The sequence below is a fragment of the Geotrypetes seraphini genome, chromosome 14 (assembly GCF_902459505.1).
Source record: "Geotrypetes seraphini chromosome 14, aGeoSer1.1, whole genome shotgun sequence".
NCBI lineage: Eukaryota > Metazoa > Chordata > Amphibia > Gymnophiona > Dermophiidae > Geotrypetes > Geotrypetes seraphini.
Genome location: NC_047097.1, coordinates 1,310,483 through 1,329,985, shown reverse-complemented (window position 1 = coordinate 1,329,985; position 19,503 = coordinate 1,310,483). Strand labels below are relative to the sequence as shown.

The following is a 19,503-nucleotide window of genomic DNA, read 5'->3' as shown; positions in this document are numbered from 1 at the left end:
CGGCAGAGGACTTGACAGCAGTTTCTCCTGTCACTACTGTCAGGGCTTTAGCGATCCGTGCAGTTGGCTGGGGGTGTGCCAACAATCGTCTTCATTTACATGCAGGCTTTTAGTGAATTCGTTGGCCTGCATGCAAACGTAAACGGATCGCGCACGGATCGGAGGGTTAGTGAATCTAGCCCAATGAGTCTAACTTTTAGGAAAGCCATTTGCAACACATTCCATACTTATTACAGAATCACATTGAGTTGTGCATGTAATTTTCAACAGTCCCAAGTAGTGTCAATTATCAGGTGCTAATTTCCAATTAGGGCAATTAATAAAGTTGTGCTCTTACATCAGCTATGCACCTCGATGTATGTGCAGAACTTTAAGGGCTAGCTTCACAAACCTTTCTTCCATGGGCGATCCCAGCAGGCCCGACAAATTCACTAACGGAAAAAATTCAAATGAGGGTGGTCGGAGGAACGCCTTCATCTGGCCGACTAGTGTGTGATCCCGCACATGCGCAGATCATCTGTAGATGGCCTGCGTGTGCATCAAGACCCCTCTGAGCTGTGACTTTTTTTTTACTTTAAACCCACAGGCTCGCAATGCGGGGAAGGGCAGGAGAGATCGGGGCAGCAGAGAGCAGGGCTTCAATGGAGTTGGAGAGTCGGAAAGATGTTTTTGACTGGTCCCCAGTAGTCGCTTCTTGGGTTGTTTGGCCAGTCCAGTCGGTTTCAAAAATTTATTTGGTGAATCGCATCCCTGTCTACTTTGCATGCGTTTCCCCTCATTTGCATGCACAAGTTGGAAGTGGATCACAGGAGAGGTTAGTGAATCGGGCCGGAGGAAAATCTGGTCTGCATTGAAATTGTCAGTCTCTGTGCAGGTACTTTTTTTTTTTTTTGTAGTTTTTGTAACCGCAAAAAGGGCTAGATTCACTAAAGGCACGGATCGGATCTGAACCATGAGCGATCTGAACCATGTCCATGGGGGCTGATTCACAAATCATCCTCATGCAAATGAGGGTGATCGGAATCACGTCCCCAACTCACCGCCCAGATAGCTCTACAGCAATCCTGACACATGCGCAGACCCAGGGCAGGATTAACCAATAGGCCAAGTAGGCATGTGCCTAGGGCCCGAAATGGTCAGGGGGGCCTGATGAAGGAGGGTATCAACATTGTTTTTTCCAAACAGCGATGGGCCCCTCCATTATCGATCGGAAACGCGGGCCCCCTGTTCAGCAATGTGGGCCCCTCCCTGATTGGCAACGAGGCCCCACCCCCATCGATGGAAAGTAAGACAAGCAAGCAAGGCTGGTAAGAAAGGCAACGGAAACTATAATTGTGCAAGCGGTATTGCTTGCCCAAAGCTTCCCTCTGATGCAGCTTCCTGTTTCCGCCTGGGTGCATGGTGGGGTGGGGTGGGGCGGGGCAGGAAGCCCAGTGTACTTGTGTGCCTTGACAAATTAATCCTGCCCTGTAGATGGTCTGAGCATGCGCTGGCCCTCCGTGCCCAGCAGAGCAGGAAACCTACTTCTTTTTTTTCTTTGCAAGCCCATGGTTTTAACCTGCGTGTTAAAACCACGGATTTGCACTGCGGGGAAGGGCAAGAAAAGTTTGGGGCCAGAGCAGGAGAGATTTGGGGTGAGAGCTAGAGAGATTCGGGGCGAGAGCAGCAGATTGGGGCAGAGAGCAGGGCGGCAGAAGGCAGAAAGGACCTGAGCCACTGGTCCTCAACAGTCGCTTATTTTTGATCGGTCAGCCCAGTCGGTGTCCGTTTTGGGTGTTTTTAGTGAATTGCTGCCTGCCTGCATTTGAATGCCGTTCCACCTCATTTGCATGCACAGATCGGAGGATGATTGGGACAGAGGTTAGTGAATCGGGTTGGAGGGAAATCAGGTCGCAAAGGGGTCGCTACGTTAATCAGTGGGCTTGGTGAATCTAGGCCAAAGTACATAGTTTACATGCAGGTACTTCAAGCATTTTCCTTATCTGTCTAATGTATCTGGAGCAGTGGAGGATTAAGTGACTTGCGCAGGGTTTGAACCCACAACCTCAGGGTCCTGAGGCTGTATCTCTAACCAATACACCACACATGCAAAATGTAGGTGTAAATTCGATTCAAGGAAAAGATAAGGGAGGTTGGAAGAATGAAAGTATTGTACGTGTATTCGTGCTTTCTTTCCCCATCATTTTTCCTGAAACTTTACACTAGTAAAGAGCATAATTAGACTGTAATTCTGTTTGACCTATGTTGCAATCAGTAATCTGAAGGAAGCTTTGCATATTTTTATGTCAGTGACATCACTTACTTACCAGGAGATATAAACAGGCAGCTTCTGGATCAGATGTTAGTTTTCCAATAAACCTTCCCTTCTGCGAAACTGTTTCTGTTCTTGTACAGTCTGAAGAGCCAGAACCAGGTGAGTGCTGCTTGTTTCTGAATTTTACATCGGATGTGCGAGATCTGCTTGCCTAAGAAGTCGTCTTTGGCCCAAATTCACTAAGCAAACTGATCCTGTACCGATTGGTTTGTGACCCCTTAGCGACCCCGGCCCGATTCACTTACCTCTCTTCCGACCATTCTCCGATCCACGCATGCAAATGAGGGCAATGGCATGCAAAATAGGGACGCGATTCACTAAAGAAAACCCTGCAACACCGACTAGGCTGGCCGATCAAAAAAAAGCGATTGCTGAGGACCAGTCGCTGAAGCCCTTTCCGGCTGCCTTGCCTTCTGCCTCCCTGCTCTCTGCCCTGTCAGCCCCTATCCTGCAGCCCTGAACACGCTGCCTGCCTGCCTACCTGCCCCGAACACGCTGCCTGCCTGCCCCGAACATGCTGCCTGCCTGCCTGCCCCAGACACACTGCCTGCCTGCCTGCCTAACTTCCCCGCACTGCAAGCCCGTGGTTTTAACCTACGGGCTTAAGTGGGTTAAAACCACAGGCTCCATTAAAACGATAGCCTTTTAAAAAAAAAGAAAAGAAAAATCTATGCCGGCCCTGAGGTCCAGCGCATGCGCAGACCATCTACAGATGGTCTGCGCATGCGCAGGGATTGCTATCGAGCGATCCGGGAAGGCAGATTGGAATCTTCAGATGACTCCTGTTCTTCCAGCCTTTCTGCTCATTGATCCTTTGATCTTATTTTCTTTTGGTCTGCTAACATTTACTTTCTTATTAAAGTGACTTATCTTTAAAGCAGTGCTTCACCCTCCGCCCCCCCCCCCCCTTTCTTTCAATAAGTAAAACAATCAATGGTTAAAAAGAAAGTAAATGTTAGCAGATGATAAGAAAATAAGATCAATGGATCAATGAGGAAAAAGGCTGGAAGAACAGGAGTCATCTGAAGATTCCAATAATAAGAACAGAAAAACGAATGAAATAAGATATAGAGGTCCAGATTCACTAAAGATAGTGATTCAGACATTCTTGGCCAGTTCTCTGGCTGATTTTGAAACAGCGATTGATTCACTATCTTTTTTGCATGCAAACTCCCTGACAGTAGTGACAGCAAAAGCAGCTTCTGTCGTCCACCCGCTGAACTTATGGTAGGCGGGATGCTCGGTCCCTCCTGCCATCGGTGCCATTGGTCCCCTCCTCCCCACCTGCGGCCAACTGAACAATGCCCACCTGCCGAACACCCGCGCTTAAAAATATGGCAGGAGGGACTAATAAAATGCTTGAAGGTAAGGTCTTACAATCAAACTTATTTTGCTAATGTGAAGGATGATCTGTCTCTTCCTCTTTTCTTTTCATTGCAGTCAGAGGCATAGGAGGCAGCTTTTCAAAATTATTGGGGATGCTAAACCCAACAGAAATGCCCTTTCCCTAGACACAGCAGGAATTTGTTCAATACTGGGGGTGCTCAAGCACCGAAAGAGATGACTTCTATGGCCTGAAAATTTAAAATACTGGCACCCTGAATGACAAATCCTTCTGTATGAATCATGAAAGTGTTGGCTCTTTCCCTTAGACCACACTGTTCAGTCTTTGAGTGAAGCAGAAATTACTTCTTCCATACAACATATTTGAGCTATTCACTTTGCTTCTATACTATACGAACTGCCCTGCTAATCCTCCTTTTTCTCTCTTTAGAAATGAACTTGCCTACGCTGCTGTATCTTCTGGCTCTTTTCATTGTTGGAGGTAAGCCATATGCTGAAAACTTGGGAGACCAGGGTTCAGATTCTAAGGCTTTTGGGGTCTGGTTCTATAAATGCCCTCATCGGGGACAACTAATGATGCCTAATTGAAATCACAACATAACTTAATTTTTTTAATTTATGCATGGTGCCTGGTGATGCGTAGCAATGCCTGGCCTAATATATGGCGTTTACTAGACCAGCCAGGCAAGCACGTGGGAGAGGCGAGAGGGTGCTTGCAGGGAGAGAGGGCAGGCAGGCTGATCTAGCAGAGAGAGAGGAAGGAGGCACATAGCAGCGCGAGAGGAGCTGAGTGCATACAGAGAGGCGGAGGAAGGGGCGGAGAGCGTGCAGGGAGGCGGAGAAAGGGGCGGAGAGTCACGGAGAGGAGGTGAAGGCGGAGAAAGGGAGCGGAGAGCATACGGAAGTGGAGGAGACAGAGAAAGGGGAGAAAAAAGCAGCGGAGGACTGTAAAAGTGACGGAGGAGGCAAAGCAGGGCAGCGGAGAGGAGCGCTGAAATCACCAGAGTCGGAGGAGGAGGCGGACGGGACGCGCTGGTAACTCCGCCCACCCTCCCCGACGTCACAGCAGATCTCCCCCCCATAAAAGAGAGCGCCTTTGCGAAGGGCCTCAAGAAGGGCATCAAGGAAGGGCTATCAATTTCAGCTGGTCTCTAAAATCCTACAACTAGCCAATTTACCAATCAGCGTCAGTCTTTCTTCAATCTTTCCCTCTTCCAGGTCTTTCAAATTTCAACTCTCTACTCCTACCTAACTAACAAGCACACTTAACAGGTGGACCACACCAACCACTCTATCCTAACTTATCCCTCCAACCTCAACACATTCTGACATATCTATAAAAATAAAAAAAAATTAAGATAAATAAATAAATAATTAATAATACAAAAACCTTTATATATGGCAGGCAGAACTAGAGGCGGCAAGACTTCAGTCAAGACAGGCAGCTCAGTCGCCGAGAGTGCCCAGGGGATGGTTACGGTCTTCGTACAGATTGAGGGGGAGCCTGGACAGAGGGCAGAGGTCTCTGTACAGACCGAGGCCATCCCCTCAAAGATGTCTTCAGCCTCCACTCAGACAGAACCAATTGATCAACCAGATGAAAGCCTTATGATAGAGCTGAGGAGTCTGAGAGAAGAGATCCAATGCTTAAGGAGCATCCGTGATGACGAGACCTTCATCGACGGAATAATCCAGGAACTGTCTCAGATCGCCGAACGAGAGCCTGACAAGACCATCCTTGAGTCACCCAGAGCTTCCAGAACTTCAGACTTGAATCCTACCGTCGGAATTCAGGAAGTCACTGGAGACGCCGATACCTGGCAGCTGGTGACTTCATCCACAGGTAAACGCAGAAAACCTAATTCTGTTTCTCTCTCTCACATACAGGGCAGCTCTACATCGACACCACATATCCCCCTTAAGAACAGATACCAGCTGCTACAGGAAGGTCCTGACAACGAGGTACAAGAAGTGGTTGAACAGTCGGTTCCGGTTCCAGAATCCACAGGTCGGCCCACCCCTAGGAAGCGCAGAGTTGTGGTCATCGGGGATTCACTGCTAAGGGGCACCGAGGGACCGATTTGTAGACCAGATCTGCAATCAAGAGAGGTCTGCTGCTTGCCGGGGGCCAAGATCCGGGATGTAACTGCTAGCCTTGGCAGACTCATCAAGCCCCAAGATCACTTCCCTATGATTCTCATCCACGTCGGAACCAACGACACTGCCAGGGGCACCCTAGAAAGCATACCCGAAGACTTCAGAGCCCTAGGAGAGAAGCTGAGGAGGATGGATGCGCAGGTGGTCTTCTCCTCGATCCTCCCAGTGAGGGGCAAGGGCAGTGCCAGGGAGGATCGTGTCCGGAGGGTGAACGACTGGCTGCAGGAATGGTGCAAGGAGATGAACTTTGGGTTCCTGCACCACGGAGAGGCACTGCAAGGACTGCTTGGACCAGACGGGTTACACCTGACCAAGAGGGGGAAGAACGTCCTTGGACACCGTCTAGCCCGCCTACTACACAGGGCTTTAAACTAGGTAAGTTGGGGGAGGGTACGGGCTTTAAACTAGGTGAGTTGGGGGAGGGTACGGGCTACCAATACTATTTTGGAACTGAACTAAGTAAACACTGCATTGGGTCACATTACAATTCTGGGTCTAAGGGGAGTACACGAAGCAATTCTAGGTCTAGAGGGAGTACACACTGTAATTCTGGGACCAGCGAGAGTGCACACGCTGCAAATTGCACTAAAGGAGCTCAAGTAGCCCAAACGGGAATACCCCCACAGGGTACACACATTACCAAGTCTCTGATAGGAGCGCACTGTAGTTATGGGGAGTCCGGGATAGGTACACGCTGTAGCTCTGGGTCTAGGGAGTGTAAGAGACAAGCGAAAAATACTAATGGTGGTCTAGTTGATATAGAGGGATTGTCCCCACTGAGATACAACAAGCACACAACATGGAGGGCTATGTACGTCAACGCCCACAGTCTGGGAAACAAGATCCTAGATTTGGAGACAGAAATGAGGAATGCCGACCTGGATGTGGTGGCGATATCTGAGACCTGGCTCACAGACTCCCACGGGTGGGACATGGTCATACCAGGTTACAACTTGCTTCGTCGGGACAGGGAGGGCAAAATGGGAGGTGGGGTAGCGTTATATACTAAAGATGACATTAAGGTCACCAGAATCACAGATGTACAGTACACTGGGGAATCCCTTTGGGTAAATTTGGCCAGAGGGAAGGACAAATGCCTGTATCTTGGCGTGGTATACAGACCCCCAAAACATCAAGAAGACCTAGATTTGGAATTAATCGGAGATATAGAGAATATCACCTTGCGGGGGGACACAGTATTGGTAGGTGACTTCAACATGCCCGATGTGGATTGGGTCACGCTTTCCTCTGCTTCCGGCAGCAGCAGGAAGCTATTAAACTCTTTGAATGGAGCAGGACTCAGGCAACTGGTATTTGAGCCAACAAGGGATCAGGCAATTTTGGACCTGGTACTTACCAACGGAGAAAGTATCACAGAGGTCTCGGTGGGTGAAACTTTGGCCTCCAGTGACCACAATATGATATGGTTCAATCTCAGGAAAGGTTTCACGAAATCTACCACATTGACCAAGGTTCTCAAGTTCAAGGACACAAACTTCCAGGACATGGGAGACTTCGTTCACCAGGCGCTTCAAACCCAAGCAGATACCGACAGCGTGGAAGAAATGTGGTCAACTTTGAAAACCACCATACAGGAAGCAACAAACGGCTATGTTAAATCAGTAAGCAAACGGAGTAGGAACAACAAGCCACAGTGGTTCTCTATGGAGATCTCAGACCTCATCAAAGGGAAGAAAAAAGCATTCATCTCTTACAAACAATCAGGGACACAGGACTCCAGAGTAGATTATCTGACCAAATCAAGAGCCGTCAAAGCGGCAGTTAGAGAGGCCAAATTCCGCATGGAGGAGTCTCTAGCAAAGAATATCTAGAAGGGAGATAAATCCTTCTTCAGGTATATTAGTGACAGGAAAAAGAACTCGGGTGGGATAGTACGACTCAGAAAACCAGACGGAGACCATGTGGAGACGGACTCGGAAAAGGCCCAACTGTTAAATGAATACTTCTGTTCAGTCTTCACCTGCGAGGTGCCGGGAATCGGCCCTCAACCACATACAAGGATTAAATCAGTAGACCTGTTTAATAATTTCAAATTTACACCCAGCAGCGTCTACTGCGAGCTGTCAAAAATCAAGGTCAACAAGGCAATGGGGCCTGACAACCTACACCCTAGGGTACTCAGGGAGTTGGGAGATGTCTTGGCGGAACCACTATCCGCGCTCTTTAATCTCTCCCTTAGTACAGGTAACGTCCCGATGGACTGGAAGACAGCTAACGTCATTCCACTACACAAGAAAGGCTCCAGGGTGGAGATGGCAAACTACAGACCAGTGAGTCTCACTTCAATAGTGAGCAAACTAATGGAAACCCTAATCAAACACCAAATGGATAGGATCATGGACGAGGAGAATCTGCGGGATCCCCGCCAACATGGATTTACTAAGGGGAGATCGTGCCAATCCAACCTGATCGGCTTCTTTGACTGGGTGACGAGGAAGCTGGATGTTGGTGAGTCCCTGGACATCGTCTACCTGGATTTCAGCAAAGCATTTGATAGCGTGCCACACCGCAGGTTGCTGAACAAGATGAGTTCTTTAGGTTTGGGCGACACTTTAACCAAATGGGTTGGGAACTGGCTTGGAGGTAGGCTTCAGAGGGTGATGGTGAATGGCACTCCCTCCGAGATGTCGGAGGTGATAAGTGGAGTGCCACAGGGCTCCGTCCTGGGCCCGATCTTGTTCAACATCTATATAAGAGACCTGACAGAAGGGCTTCGAGGTAAAATAACATTGTTTGCCGATGATGCCAAACTGTGCAATGTAGTGAGCAAAAGCACAACAGACAAAAAAGCAATGGCAGACGATATGGTGCATGACTTACTTCTGCTGGAGCACTGGTCTAGGTCCTGGCAACTCAGTTTCAATGCCAAAAAATGCAAAGTCATGCACCTGGGAAGCCAGAATCCATGCAAGATCTACACCCTAAATGGTGAGATCCTGACAAGAACTGTAGCAGAAAGAGACTTGGGAGTGATTGTCAGGGAAGACATGAAGTCGGCAAACCAAGTGGAGCAAGCTTCATCCAAAGCAAGGCAAATCATAGGTTGCATACGCAGGAGTTTCATCAGCCGTAAACCTGAAGTCATTATGCCACTGTATAGATCCATGGTGAGACCGCACCTGGAGTACTGTGTGCAATTCTGGAGGCCGCATTACCGCAAGGATGTGCTGAGACTGGAGTCGGTCCAGAGGATGGCCACCAGGATGGTCTCGGGACTCAGGGAGCTCCCGTACGAGGAGCGGTTGGGGAATTTGCAGCTCTACTCACTCGAGGAGCGTCGAGAGAGGGGAGATATGATCGAAACATTCAAATATCTCACGGGCCGCATCAAGGTGGAAGAAGACATCTTCTTCAAGGGTCCCGCGGCAACAAGGGGGCATTCGTGGAAAATCAGGGGCGGGAAACTGCACAGTGACACTAGGAAGTTCTTCTTCACTGAAAGGGTGGTTGATCGCTGGAATAGTCTTCCACTTCGGGTTATTGAGGCCACCAGTATGGCGGATTTTAAGGCCAGATGGGATAGACATGTGGGATCTATCCGCAAAGATAGATAGCGAGGATCACTGGAGTGGGCAGACTTGATGGGCCGTGGCCCTTATCTGCCGTCTATTTCTATGTTTCTATGTTACCTCAATGACGCCTAGTGGTTGATTGATAGCCACGCTGACCGGCAGCTCAAATTAGGTGCAGTTAGGCGTTGTTTATCGATTCAAGCCCTTTGTGTCTTTGGTCCTTCATTTTATACCACTTGCTGTTCCAGGAAACCTTGTCTAGTGTAGATTTTAAACACTCTGAGATAGAAACAAACTGAATTTGAAGTCAGCTTTAGCAATGGATTTTGAAAGTAATGAAATAGAAATCCAACACAATTCATTCTATACTAACTTATTTCCAGCATAAAGGTTTTAATTTGTTTTTTTAGCTGTTCTGCATAGATTATAGATTTATTCAATTTGATATACTGCAAATGTATCTAAGCGGCTTACAATTTTAAATAAAATCACATATTGGAAAAGAGCTCCCTATACTAGATAGGAAAGTACCCACCCAGATAGCTATTCCAGTGATGTAACGTAATACAATAAACAAACAATTGAAATCAAGATGTAATGCACTCTATAGATCTATAGTGGTTAGATCTGTACATCCAGAATAGTACTATTTGAAAGGAGTATATTTGGAATCTAAAGCCATAATCACCAACATGAAAGTATATTTACATGTAGGGTGAGGGGGGAGGGTAAATAGTTTTTGTTTTTAAGGTTCGATTAATAGATTGAAATATAATATATAAATGATATTTTGAATTCAAATACTTGTGGGAAGGGTGTTTGGGAGAGGATTAAATTTATGTATGTAAAATCAGAATTGTATGAATATCAAGTGATTTGTAATAGTTAATATGATGTAGTATTGTACACTTGTTATAAGATGAAAAATGAATAAAGAATTTAAAAAAAAAAATTAAAGCCATAATCACCTAAGGCTAGAGAAGTGATTTTATAAAATACTTTACACACAGATGGATCTAATAGTCCTTTTCTGCTTTCATGATCTCATTTCCTTTCCTCATCATGCATTTCACACAAGCATTCTTTGGGCCAAGAGAAGTGGGAACTAAGACTAATGCCTCTCAGTTACCTACAGAAGAAGATTCGGCAACACCAGTATTGAAGGAATTAAGGCCAGTGCTGGATAGACTTCTATGGTCTGTGTCCCATAAATGGCAAATCAAAACAGATACACATTTGGCAACTCCTGTATTGTACATCACTTTATTATCATATTCTCTGAGTGAGGGTGCTTTACAACTCAAGGGGGAGGAAAGGGATGTTACCAGAGGTGTGCCTCAAGGTTCAATTCTTGGACCTGTTCTTAAGATTTGCCTCTTTGTGGATGATACCAAAATCCGCAATAGAGTAGACACCCCGGATGGTGTGAATAACATGAAGAAAGACCTAGCAAAGCTTGAAGAATGGTCTGAAATTTGGCAGCTAAAATTTAATGCTAAGAAATGCAAGGTCATGCATTTGGGCTGCAAAAACCTGAGGAATCGGTATAGTTTAGGGGGTGAAGAACTAATGTGCACGACAGAAGAGCGGGTCTTGGGTGTGATTGTATGTGATGATCTTAAGGTGGCCAAACGGTTTGAAAAGCGATGGTGAAAACTAGTAGGATGCTAGGGAAAGGAATGGCTAGTAGGAAAAAGGAGGTATTGATGCTCCTGTATAAGACTCTGATGAGACCTTATTTAGGATATTATGTACAATTCTGGAGACCGCTCCTTCAAAAAGATATAAACAGAATGGAGTCAGTCCAGAGAAAGGCTGCTAAAATGGTCGGTGGTCTTCATCATAAGCCATATGGGGACAGACTTAAAGATCTCAATCTGTATACTTTGAAGGAAAACCAAAAATATAAACTGACCTCACATTCAAAATGGACTTAACAGCGAAATGGAATGGATTGCCTTTTTGTGAATATAGCATTTTTATTGATACAGTGTTTTCTCATGAACAGTCAGTATATCATATCATATTATTTCAACTATGTCATTTCATTTGCTTCTGCTGGATGACATAAAATATGCTATGGAGTCATTCAGTAGATTATTTGGACAAGACTAACTGGTTATGTGTTATTATGACGTCAGTCATATCTCTGACGCTTAGGAAGCTCCTTCCCCATTTTACATTTAAACCGGGAAGGTGCCGCTGTGTTTCCTTCTGGCAGTTGAAATCTTTAGCACTGACAGCGTCCTTCGGCGGTATGTATTTTGCAGAGCCTCCCCCCATGCAATAGCCTGTTAAAATCTGTTCAAACATTGCCGGAGTGTGGATAGTGAAACCTTTCCTCACAACTGGCTTTTTATATACTTTGTGTTTTTTAGATGTTGCTACGTCACAAAGTTTAAAATCATATAAGCTTTGAAAAGGACTTTTACCGCATTTATGATTGGGTCTCCTGAAGAAGTAATCGAAACGAGACCACGTAGAGACCCCTAACCCGTCATAAAGCTAAGTCATTATATTACAACTCATTCATTTTAGAGTGATGTTCGTTTGATAAAACAAAAAAAAGAAAGAAAGAACTTCCACACAAGAATTTGAAAAATTGTAACCATCTTTATTTATTTATTTCTGTAACCAAACATGGAGCATGACCAGCATTGAAACAGTTGCAATGACTGGAAGGCAAACTCTGGTTCATCTCTAGGGGGGTGCGATCCTTCCTTGAAGAGTTTCACGTTTCTGAGTGACTTATAAATTGTTGGTCATGGTCCATAGTTAGGCTACTATTTTGAATGTGAGGTCAGTTTATATTTTTGGATTAAAGCATTTTTCTGACTTCCACTAGTTTTCAACTAGTATCATCCCTACGATTCCTGAAGGAAATTGATTTACTTTGAAGGAAAGGCAGGAAAGGGGAAATATGATAGAGGCATTTAAATACCTATGTGGCATAAATGCCCTTAAGGTAAGTCTCTTTCATTTGAAAGGAAGCTCCGGAATGAGAGGTCACAAGATAAAGTTAAGAGGTGATAAGCTCAGGAGTAATCTAGGGAAATACTTTTTTAGATGACAAAGATGGGGCAGACATGTTGGATCTCTTAAGGAGAGGAACAGATGGGCAGACTGGATGGGCTATTTGGCCTTTATCTATGTATTTTACATAAATTTCACTGAACATATGAAGCCTTGTGTCCATAAAAACTATTAACTTCTCTCTAGTGGGAGGGTCACGTGATGCCGTCTTGGTGAGCCAACGCGTGTGAAAGGAGTTCCCGGGCCCGTTCGCTTTTACTGTGCTCTGCCGGTGTTGCTATCAGCGAGGTTTGCTTTCCCCGACTTCCGGTTTCGGAGGGGAAGTCCCTGCAGTGTTTCGTGCTCTTTTCGGGGAGCTATGGCTTCTAAAGTGACCCGCAAGGATCGGGATAAGCCTCGGGTTGCTGACTCCAAGATGGCGGAATTGGCCCTCATGTCTCCTTCTTCGCCACGCTCTGAGTGGGTGGCGGATATTATCACGGAGGTGCGGGCAGCGATTCAGGACACCCTTACCTCCCAGCTCCAAAAGCTCTCTGACAAAATGGATGGCTTAGATGATTCTGTGAGCCATCTTAGAGCAGAGTTTGGTTCCTTTCAGCAAAGGGTGTCCGATTTGGAGGACTCGGCTGGGCAGTCTCGGGAGACCCAGACAGCGGCAGACTCAAAAATACGCCAGCTGGAGCTCAAGGTGGAGGACCTGGAGAATCGCTCCAGGCGCAGCAATTTGCGACTTGTTGGCATTCCCGAGTCGGTGTTGGATGGGCAGCTGCATTCCTTTCTGGAATCCTGGTTGGTGCAGTCTCTTCAGCTTCCTTCGACTGCGGGGCCCCTGCGGATTGAAAGAGCGCATCTTCTGGGAGTTCGCCGCCCGGATGCTACCCGTCCTAGGGTGGTGATCTTCAAGGTGTTGAATTATGTCCACAAGGTGGAGATCCTGCGGGCTATTCGGGCGAAGGGCCCCCTCACCTATGAAAATCAGAAGATTTTGTGTTTCCAGTACTTCTCAGTTCAATTGGCTGCCCGGAGAAAGGAGTTTGCTGCTGTTTGCCGTCAACTCCATGAGCTGCACATCCAATTCGCGCTTCTCTATCCTGCACGTCTCAAAGTTCAACATGAGGGTCGCTCTCACCTTTTTGACTCCGCGGCCGCTGCCTTGGCTTTTGTGCAACGCCTAGCGGGAGCGGCACCTAGCCCTTGACCTTTCTCTTTTTCCTTGTTCCTGGGCTTTGCTGGGCTGGTTTTCTTGCTGTTTTGCTGATGCTAGCATGCAGCCTCGGGACTTTTCCACGGGCTGCCGGTGGTGCGGCATCGCTGAAGGTTTGGCGGCTGCTGACATCTTCTCCGCCAGACCCATGTCCGCGGACTCCAGCCCTATGGTTATGTTTCTGCTGTCTTTGTTTGACTGTGTGTTGGATTTCATGGCACTGATCCCCCGTTGTGGATAGCCTGTTTTCCTGCCATGGTGCTCCTTTTGCTATTGCTATAGCTTCTCGTTCTGTTCTCTCTCAGCATAATGCGTGTTTATTTTATTTTCTGCTTTGCTGACTTATTTGGTGTTCGTATTGGGAGTGTTTTCCCCCGCATAGCTTCCTTTTCCTCTTCAGTTATTATTTTATTCTTATTATTTATTTATTGATTGATTGATTTATTTATATATATATATATATTTTTTTTTTTTTAATGTAATTCCTCTTCGTGGGCTGGTGTTTAGTTTATCTGGAAGTTGGGGGGTGGGCTCGGGAGGGCTTTTCAGCGTGACTTGTATCTGAGTTTCTCCCAGATCCGTGCATGGGATTTTGGGGTTTGGAGATTGGGAGGTTGCTGGGGGGGGGGTGTTGAGTGGTCGGGGGCAGCGCTTTGGGCAGGGTTTGTATGTGTGGAGTGTATGGATGGGTGTGCTTGGGTGTGAATGGATGTGGCTGTGAGACCCGGGGCGCTGGAGTTTTTTTTTTTTTTTTTTTTTTTGGACTATGGGTGATCTTTTGTTCCGGGAAGGAGCCGCTGGCTGGGACGGTTCCCCCGGTTGTCTATTCAGCTATCTTTCTTTTTTACCTTAGTCTTTCCTACTAATGGTAATTAAGTTTATCTCCTGGAATGTCCATGGTATCACATCTCCTGTTAAACGCCAAAAAATTCTTAGTGCGTTGAATCGACAAAAGGCGGATATAGCATTTTTGCAGGAGACCCACCTCTCTTCTGTGGAACATGTTAAACTCTGCCGTTGGTGGGTTGGCGAGATTTTGGAGTCTCCGGGTCTGCACCGGAGAGCAGGTGTGGTCATCTTATGTCGCAAGGGTCTGCATCTGACTACCCATAAGGTATGGTCTGACCCGAAGTGGCGTTATCTTTTAGCTAAAGTCACACTTAATAGGCAGGATTTGCTCTTGTGTAACATATATGCTCCTAACACTTGGGATGGGTCCTTTATGCATTCCCTCACCAGACTCCTTCATCAGGATCTCCCCGTGGTGTTGGGGGGGGGGATTTTAATCAAGCTTTTGATCCCACTATTGACAAGTCTACTCCCCTTCAGGGTTGCCCCTTGTCACCTCTTCTTTTTGTGCTCACCTTGGATCCTTTAATTCGCGAGATTTCTGCTAATCCGGTGGTTCGGGTGTTCATCTCAGCGGCCGAGAGTTTAAGATTTCGGCATTTGCAGACGATTTGTTGGTTCATTTGACCTCCCCGTGGGCTTCCTTTCCTGCTCTTATGTCGCTTTTTGAGGAGTATGGTGATTTTTCTGGTTTTCAACTGAATTATGATAAATCTTTGGCATTAGCTACTGCCGACTCGGTGCGATTGGAGTGGGGTCAGTTTCCTTTACGGTGGGTGGATGGTGTGTTCAAATATTTGGGAGTGCAACTCACGAGCTGTGTGGGTCGGATATATAGTGCTAATGTAGATGCTTTGTTGGCCGCTACGGAGGGTTGTTTCGCACAGTGGATGTCCCTGCCTCTTTCCTTCTACGGTAGGGTTCACTTGTATAAGATGGTTATTTTTCCCCGCTGGTTGTATGTACTCCAGTTGCTGCCCCTATGTCTTCGCCGTCGCGATCTTCAATGGCTTCATAGGCAGCTGACCCGGTTCCTCTGGCAAGGCAAGAAGTCTCAGATATTGATCTCTTATTTGTTCGGCCCAGGGAGGATCGGCGGTTTGGGACTTCCGGATATTGGCCTATATAATTTGGCTTGCTTGCTGCGATTCTTGGGTGACTGGTGCCTACGGAGTGATGACTATCTTTTTCGGGACTTTGAAACTGCTCTTTTCTCTCCTTGGCACTTGTTTTCGTTGTCTCAGTTGCCTGTTCGTCTCTTGCCCCCCGCACTCCAATCCAGTTTTCTTCTTCGGTCTTGGCGCTTTTGCTGGAAGGCCTTGGTCGGGTTGCTGGGGGGAGACCATCAGGTTTCGGATCAGTTGTCTATATGGGGGAATCCGCAGTTCCTGCCTGGCTGTGATAACCCTGTCTTTGTGCGATGGACTGGAGAGGGGTTGCTTCTTCTTGAGCATTCATTGGACGCTGAGGGGGCTATAAGATCTTGGGGAGATTTCCTCATGCTTCATTCCTTGGGTGTGGGAGGTTTATTTGCTTATCAGCAAATTCATCATTATGTGAGGTCCTTGGCTCGCCAGGGCTTACGGTTTCGATTGGGTCACCAATTTCGTCTCTTTTTTGCCCAATTTCATGCTAGTGGCTTGACGGTGTCTGCGTTGCATGGTGCTTTGCACCGTCTTACTCCTCAGAAGTCTTATGTGGCTTTGGAGTGCTGCTGGGGGAGAGACTTGGGCATACCTGGTGAGTCCTTGAACTTTCTTTCCCTTATTAGTCGTATCTCCTCTATTTCTATTAGCGCAGAACTGAGGGAATGCCAATTTCGAGTGGTCTATCGAGCATATTTTTCTCAAGAGCGGGTCCACAAGGTTGGGGGCATTTCTTCTCCAATCTGCCCTAAGTGTCAGCTGGGTTGTAATTCTTTTTTTCATGCATTTTGGGGATGCCCTCAAGTGAAAGTTTTTTGGAGAGCCGTACTCCGCTTCTTGGAGCGGCTTGTTGGTCACTCTATTCCGATGTCTCCGGTAGGCTTGCTTTTGGATAGATATGAATCTTTGCGAGTGCCTGCTCGGGGCCATCGGTTGCTGATCCGGAAAGCTGCTGTTATAGGAAAGAAGATCATTCTTAGCGTTTGGACGCAAGCCATCACACCTGCTTACTGGGCTTGGAGGAATCGCTTTCATAATCTGATGCTCTTGGAGCAGCACCATGCTCGTTTATCCGTCAGGCGGACAAAGGTTTTCCTGCAGACCTGGGACCCCTATATTTACTCGCTTTCCCCTAGGGCCAGAAGTCTGGTCTTAAACTCATTTCGATGATGATACCATATGCTCTCAGCTGTTTCCCCGGGATGGTTGGTGGGTTGTTTGGGTGAGTGTGACTGGAGGGTATGACTGGTTGGATGTTTGTGGAGTTAGTTGGGTAGGAGGAGACTCCATTCTGTGGGTGGGTGGAAGGGATTCGGTTGTCTTGTTTGCTATGTGCTGAGCGGCATAAGAACACAGCTTGCTCAGCATACTCTTTTCTTGCTGTTTTTGGGTTATGGGTTGGGTTTCAAGATGAGGGTTTGGGTTGGGGTGGGGGTTTGGGCTTAGGTGTGGGGGGAGGGTTTGAGGGGATTCTTTGGGGGGGGGAAATTGTTTGGTTGTACGTTTGGTGATCTCGACCTTGTTGTACTGATGTGCTGTATTGTGTATTTACTGATAGTGTACCAATAAAACATGATTTATACTAACTTCTCTCTAGTGGAAGGACAGCTGCCAACACTAAAATGTGCTGCTTTTGACAAGCCAGAGGCTTCCCCTCTGCTTCAACATCCTGCTTTTGCAGGTACAGGAAGTTGAGCTGAGGGGAAAGTTTCTGAAGCCTCCAAAGGCAGTGTGTTTAAGCTGCCGGTGGCCCGAAGATTGCAAGCTGCAGCATGGGGAAGGGAGTGAGAGGTATTGGGGTGGGGATGGAAGAAAGAAATATTGCACTGATTAGGAGAGAGGGATGGGGGAAGAGAGAAATGCCATAGTAACGTAACATAGTAGATGACGGCAGATAAAGACCCGAATGTCTATTAAAAACTTTATATACCGCATAAGATTTGTAACAGAGTAGACACCGAAGAGGGAGTGGAAAATATGAAAAAGGATCTGCAAAAGTTAGAGGAATGGTCTAATGCCTGGCAACTAAAATTCAATGCAAAGAAATGCAGAGTAATGCATTTGGGGATTAATAATAGGAAGGAACCGTATATGCTGGGAGGAGAGAAGCTGATAGCACGGACGGGGAGAGGGACCTTGGGGTTATAGTGTCCGAAGATCTAAAGGCGAAAAAACAGTGTGACAAGGCAGTGGCTGCTGCCAGAAGGATGCTGGGCTGTATAAAGAGAGGCGTAGTCAGTAGAAGGAAGAAGGTGTTGATGCCCCTGTACAGGTCATTGGTGAGGTCCCACTTGGAGTATTGTGTTCAGTTTTGGAGACCGTATCTGGTGAAAGACGTAAGAAGACTTGAGGCGGTCCAGAGGAGGGCGACAAAAATGATAGGAGGCTTGCACCAGAAGACATACGAGGAGAGACTGGAAGCCCTGAATATGTATACCCTAGAGGAAAGGAGAGACAGGGGAGATATGATTCAGACGTTCAAATACTTGAAGGGTATTAACGTTGAACAAAATCTTTTCCAGAGAAAGGAAAATGGTAAAACCAGAGGACATAATTTGAGGTTGAGGGGTGGTAGATTCAGGGGCAATGTTAGAAAATTCTACTTTACGGAGAGGGTGGTGGATGCCTGGAATGCGCTCCCGAGAGAGGTGGTGGAGAGTAAAACTGTGACTGAATTCAAAGAAGCGTGGGATGAACACAGAAGATTTAGAATCAGAAAATAATATTAAATATTGAATAGGCCAGTTACTGGGCAGACTTGCACAGTCTGTGTCTGTGTATGGCCGTTTGGTGGAGGATGGGCAGGGGAGGGCTTCAATGGCTGGGAGGGTGTAGATGGGCTGGAGTAAGTCTTAACAGAGATTTCGGCAGTTGGAACCCAAGCACAGTACCGGGTAAAGCTTTGGATTCTTGGCCAGAAATAGCTAAAAAGAAAAAATTTAAAAAAAAAAATAATAAATTTAAATTGAATCAGGTTGGGCAGATTGGATGGACCATTCGGGTCTTTATCTGCCGTCATCTACTATGTTACTATATTTTATAACAGCCTAAAAGGAACCAATCTACCCAACCTGATTCAATTTAAATTTTATTTCTTCTTCTTAGCTATTTCTGGGCAAGAATCCAAAGCTCTGCCTGGTACTGTGCTTAGGTTCCAACTACTGAAGTCTCCATCAAAGCTCACTCCAGCATATCTACACTAGAGAGTTGCGCGGGGACAGAAATCCCACCCGTCCCCGCCAAAGTCCCACCCGTCCCCGTGAGGACTCCCACCTGTCCCCACCCGTCCCCGTGAGGAATCCCTCCGTCCCCACTCGTCCCTGTGAGGAATCCCCTCCGTCCCCGCCTGTCCCTATAAACTTCAGAAATAGTTATTTCATTTAATTATGCTACTGAATTAAAGGCTCTGGTAGAAACCCATTTACAAATAAGCAAAAAGACTTTATTAATTTGGAAATATTAATTGGGAAGAATACATACTTTGTAAACGGGTTTCTACCAGAGCCTCTAATGTTTATAAATTTTTATCACAACAATTATTGTTCCTTTTTTGTCTGTTGTTATACCCTCTTTGGAACAATATCCAGTTTATTTATTTACTCAGTTGTGTTTATTGGGTATAAATTTTTATCAACACAACTAATATACTACTTTATCCTGAAGCAAAAAAAAAGAAAAAAAGAAATAGAATTCTTTTCCTACCTTTGTTTCCTGGTTTCTGCTTTCCTCATGTTCTCATTCAGTTCCTTCCATCCACTGTCTCTCTTCCTTCTGCATCTTCCATTTGCTCTGTTACTGTGCCTCTCCCTTTCTTCCCCCTTCCAAATTGGTCTGGCACCCATCTTCTTCCCTCCGCTCCCCCCATAGTATGGCATCTGTCTTCTTCCCTGCCAGCGTCTTCTCCCTACTCTCTCTTCCCCACGT

General features: G+C 46.5%; 1 protein-coding gene across 1 annotated transcript in view; it reads left to right on the top strand.

Annotated features, from left to right (window-relative positions):
• The first annotated feature begins 1,187 nt into the window (after positions 1 to 1,187).
• The window catches only part of LOC117348507 (asialoglycoprotein receptor 1-like), a 44,425-nt gene continuing 26,109 nt past the window's right edge, over positions 1,188 to 19,503 (top strand). The window contains exons 1-4 of the mRNA XM_033920721.1: positions 1,188 to 1,285; positions 2,310 to 2,413; positions 4,089 to 4,139; positions 5,064 to 5,501. Coding sequence (XP_033776612.1) covers positions 1,188 to 1,285; positions 2,310 to 2,413; positions 4,089 to 4,139; positions 5,064 to 5,501 — 691 coding nt within the window. The remainder of the gene's footprint in view (positions 1,286 to 2,309; positions 2,414 to 4,088; positions 4,140 to 5,063; positions 5,502 to 19,503) is intronic.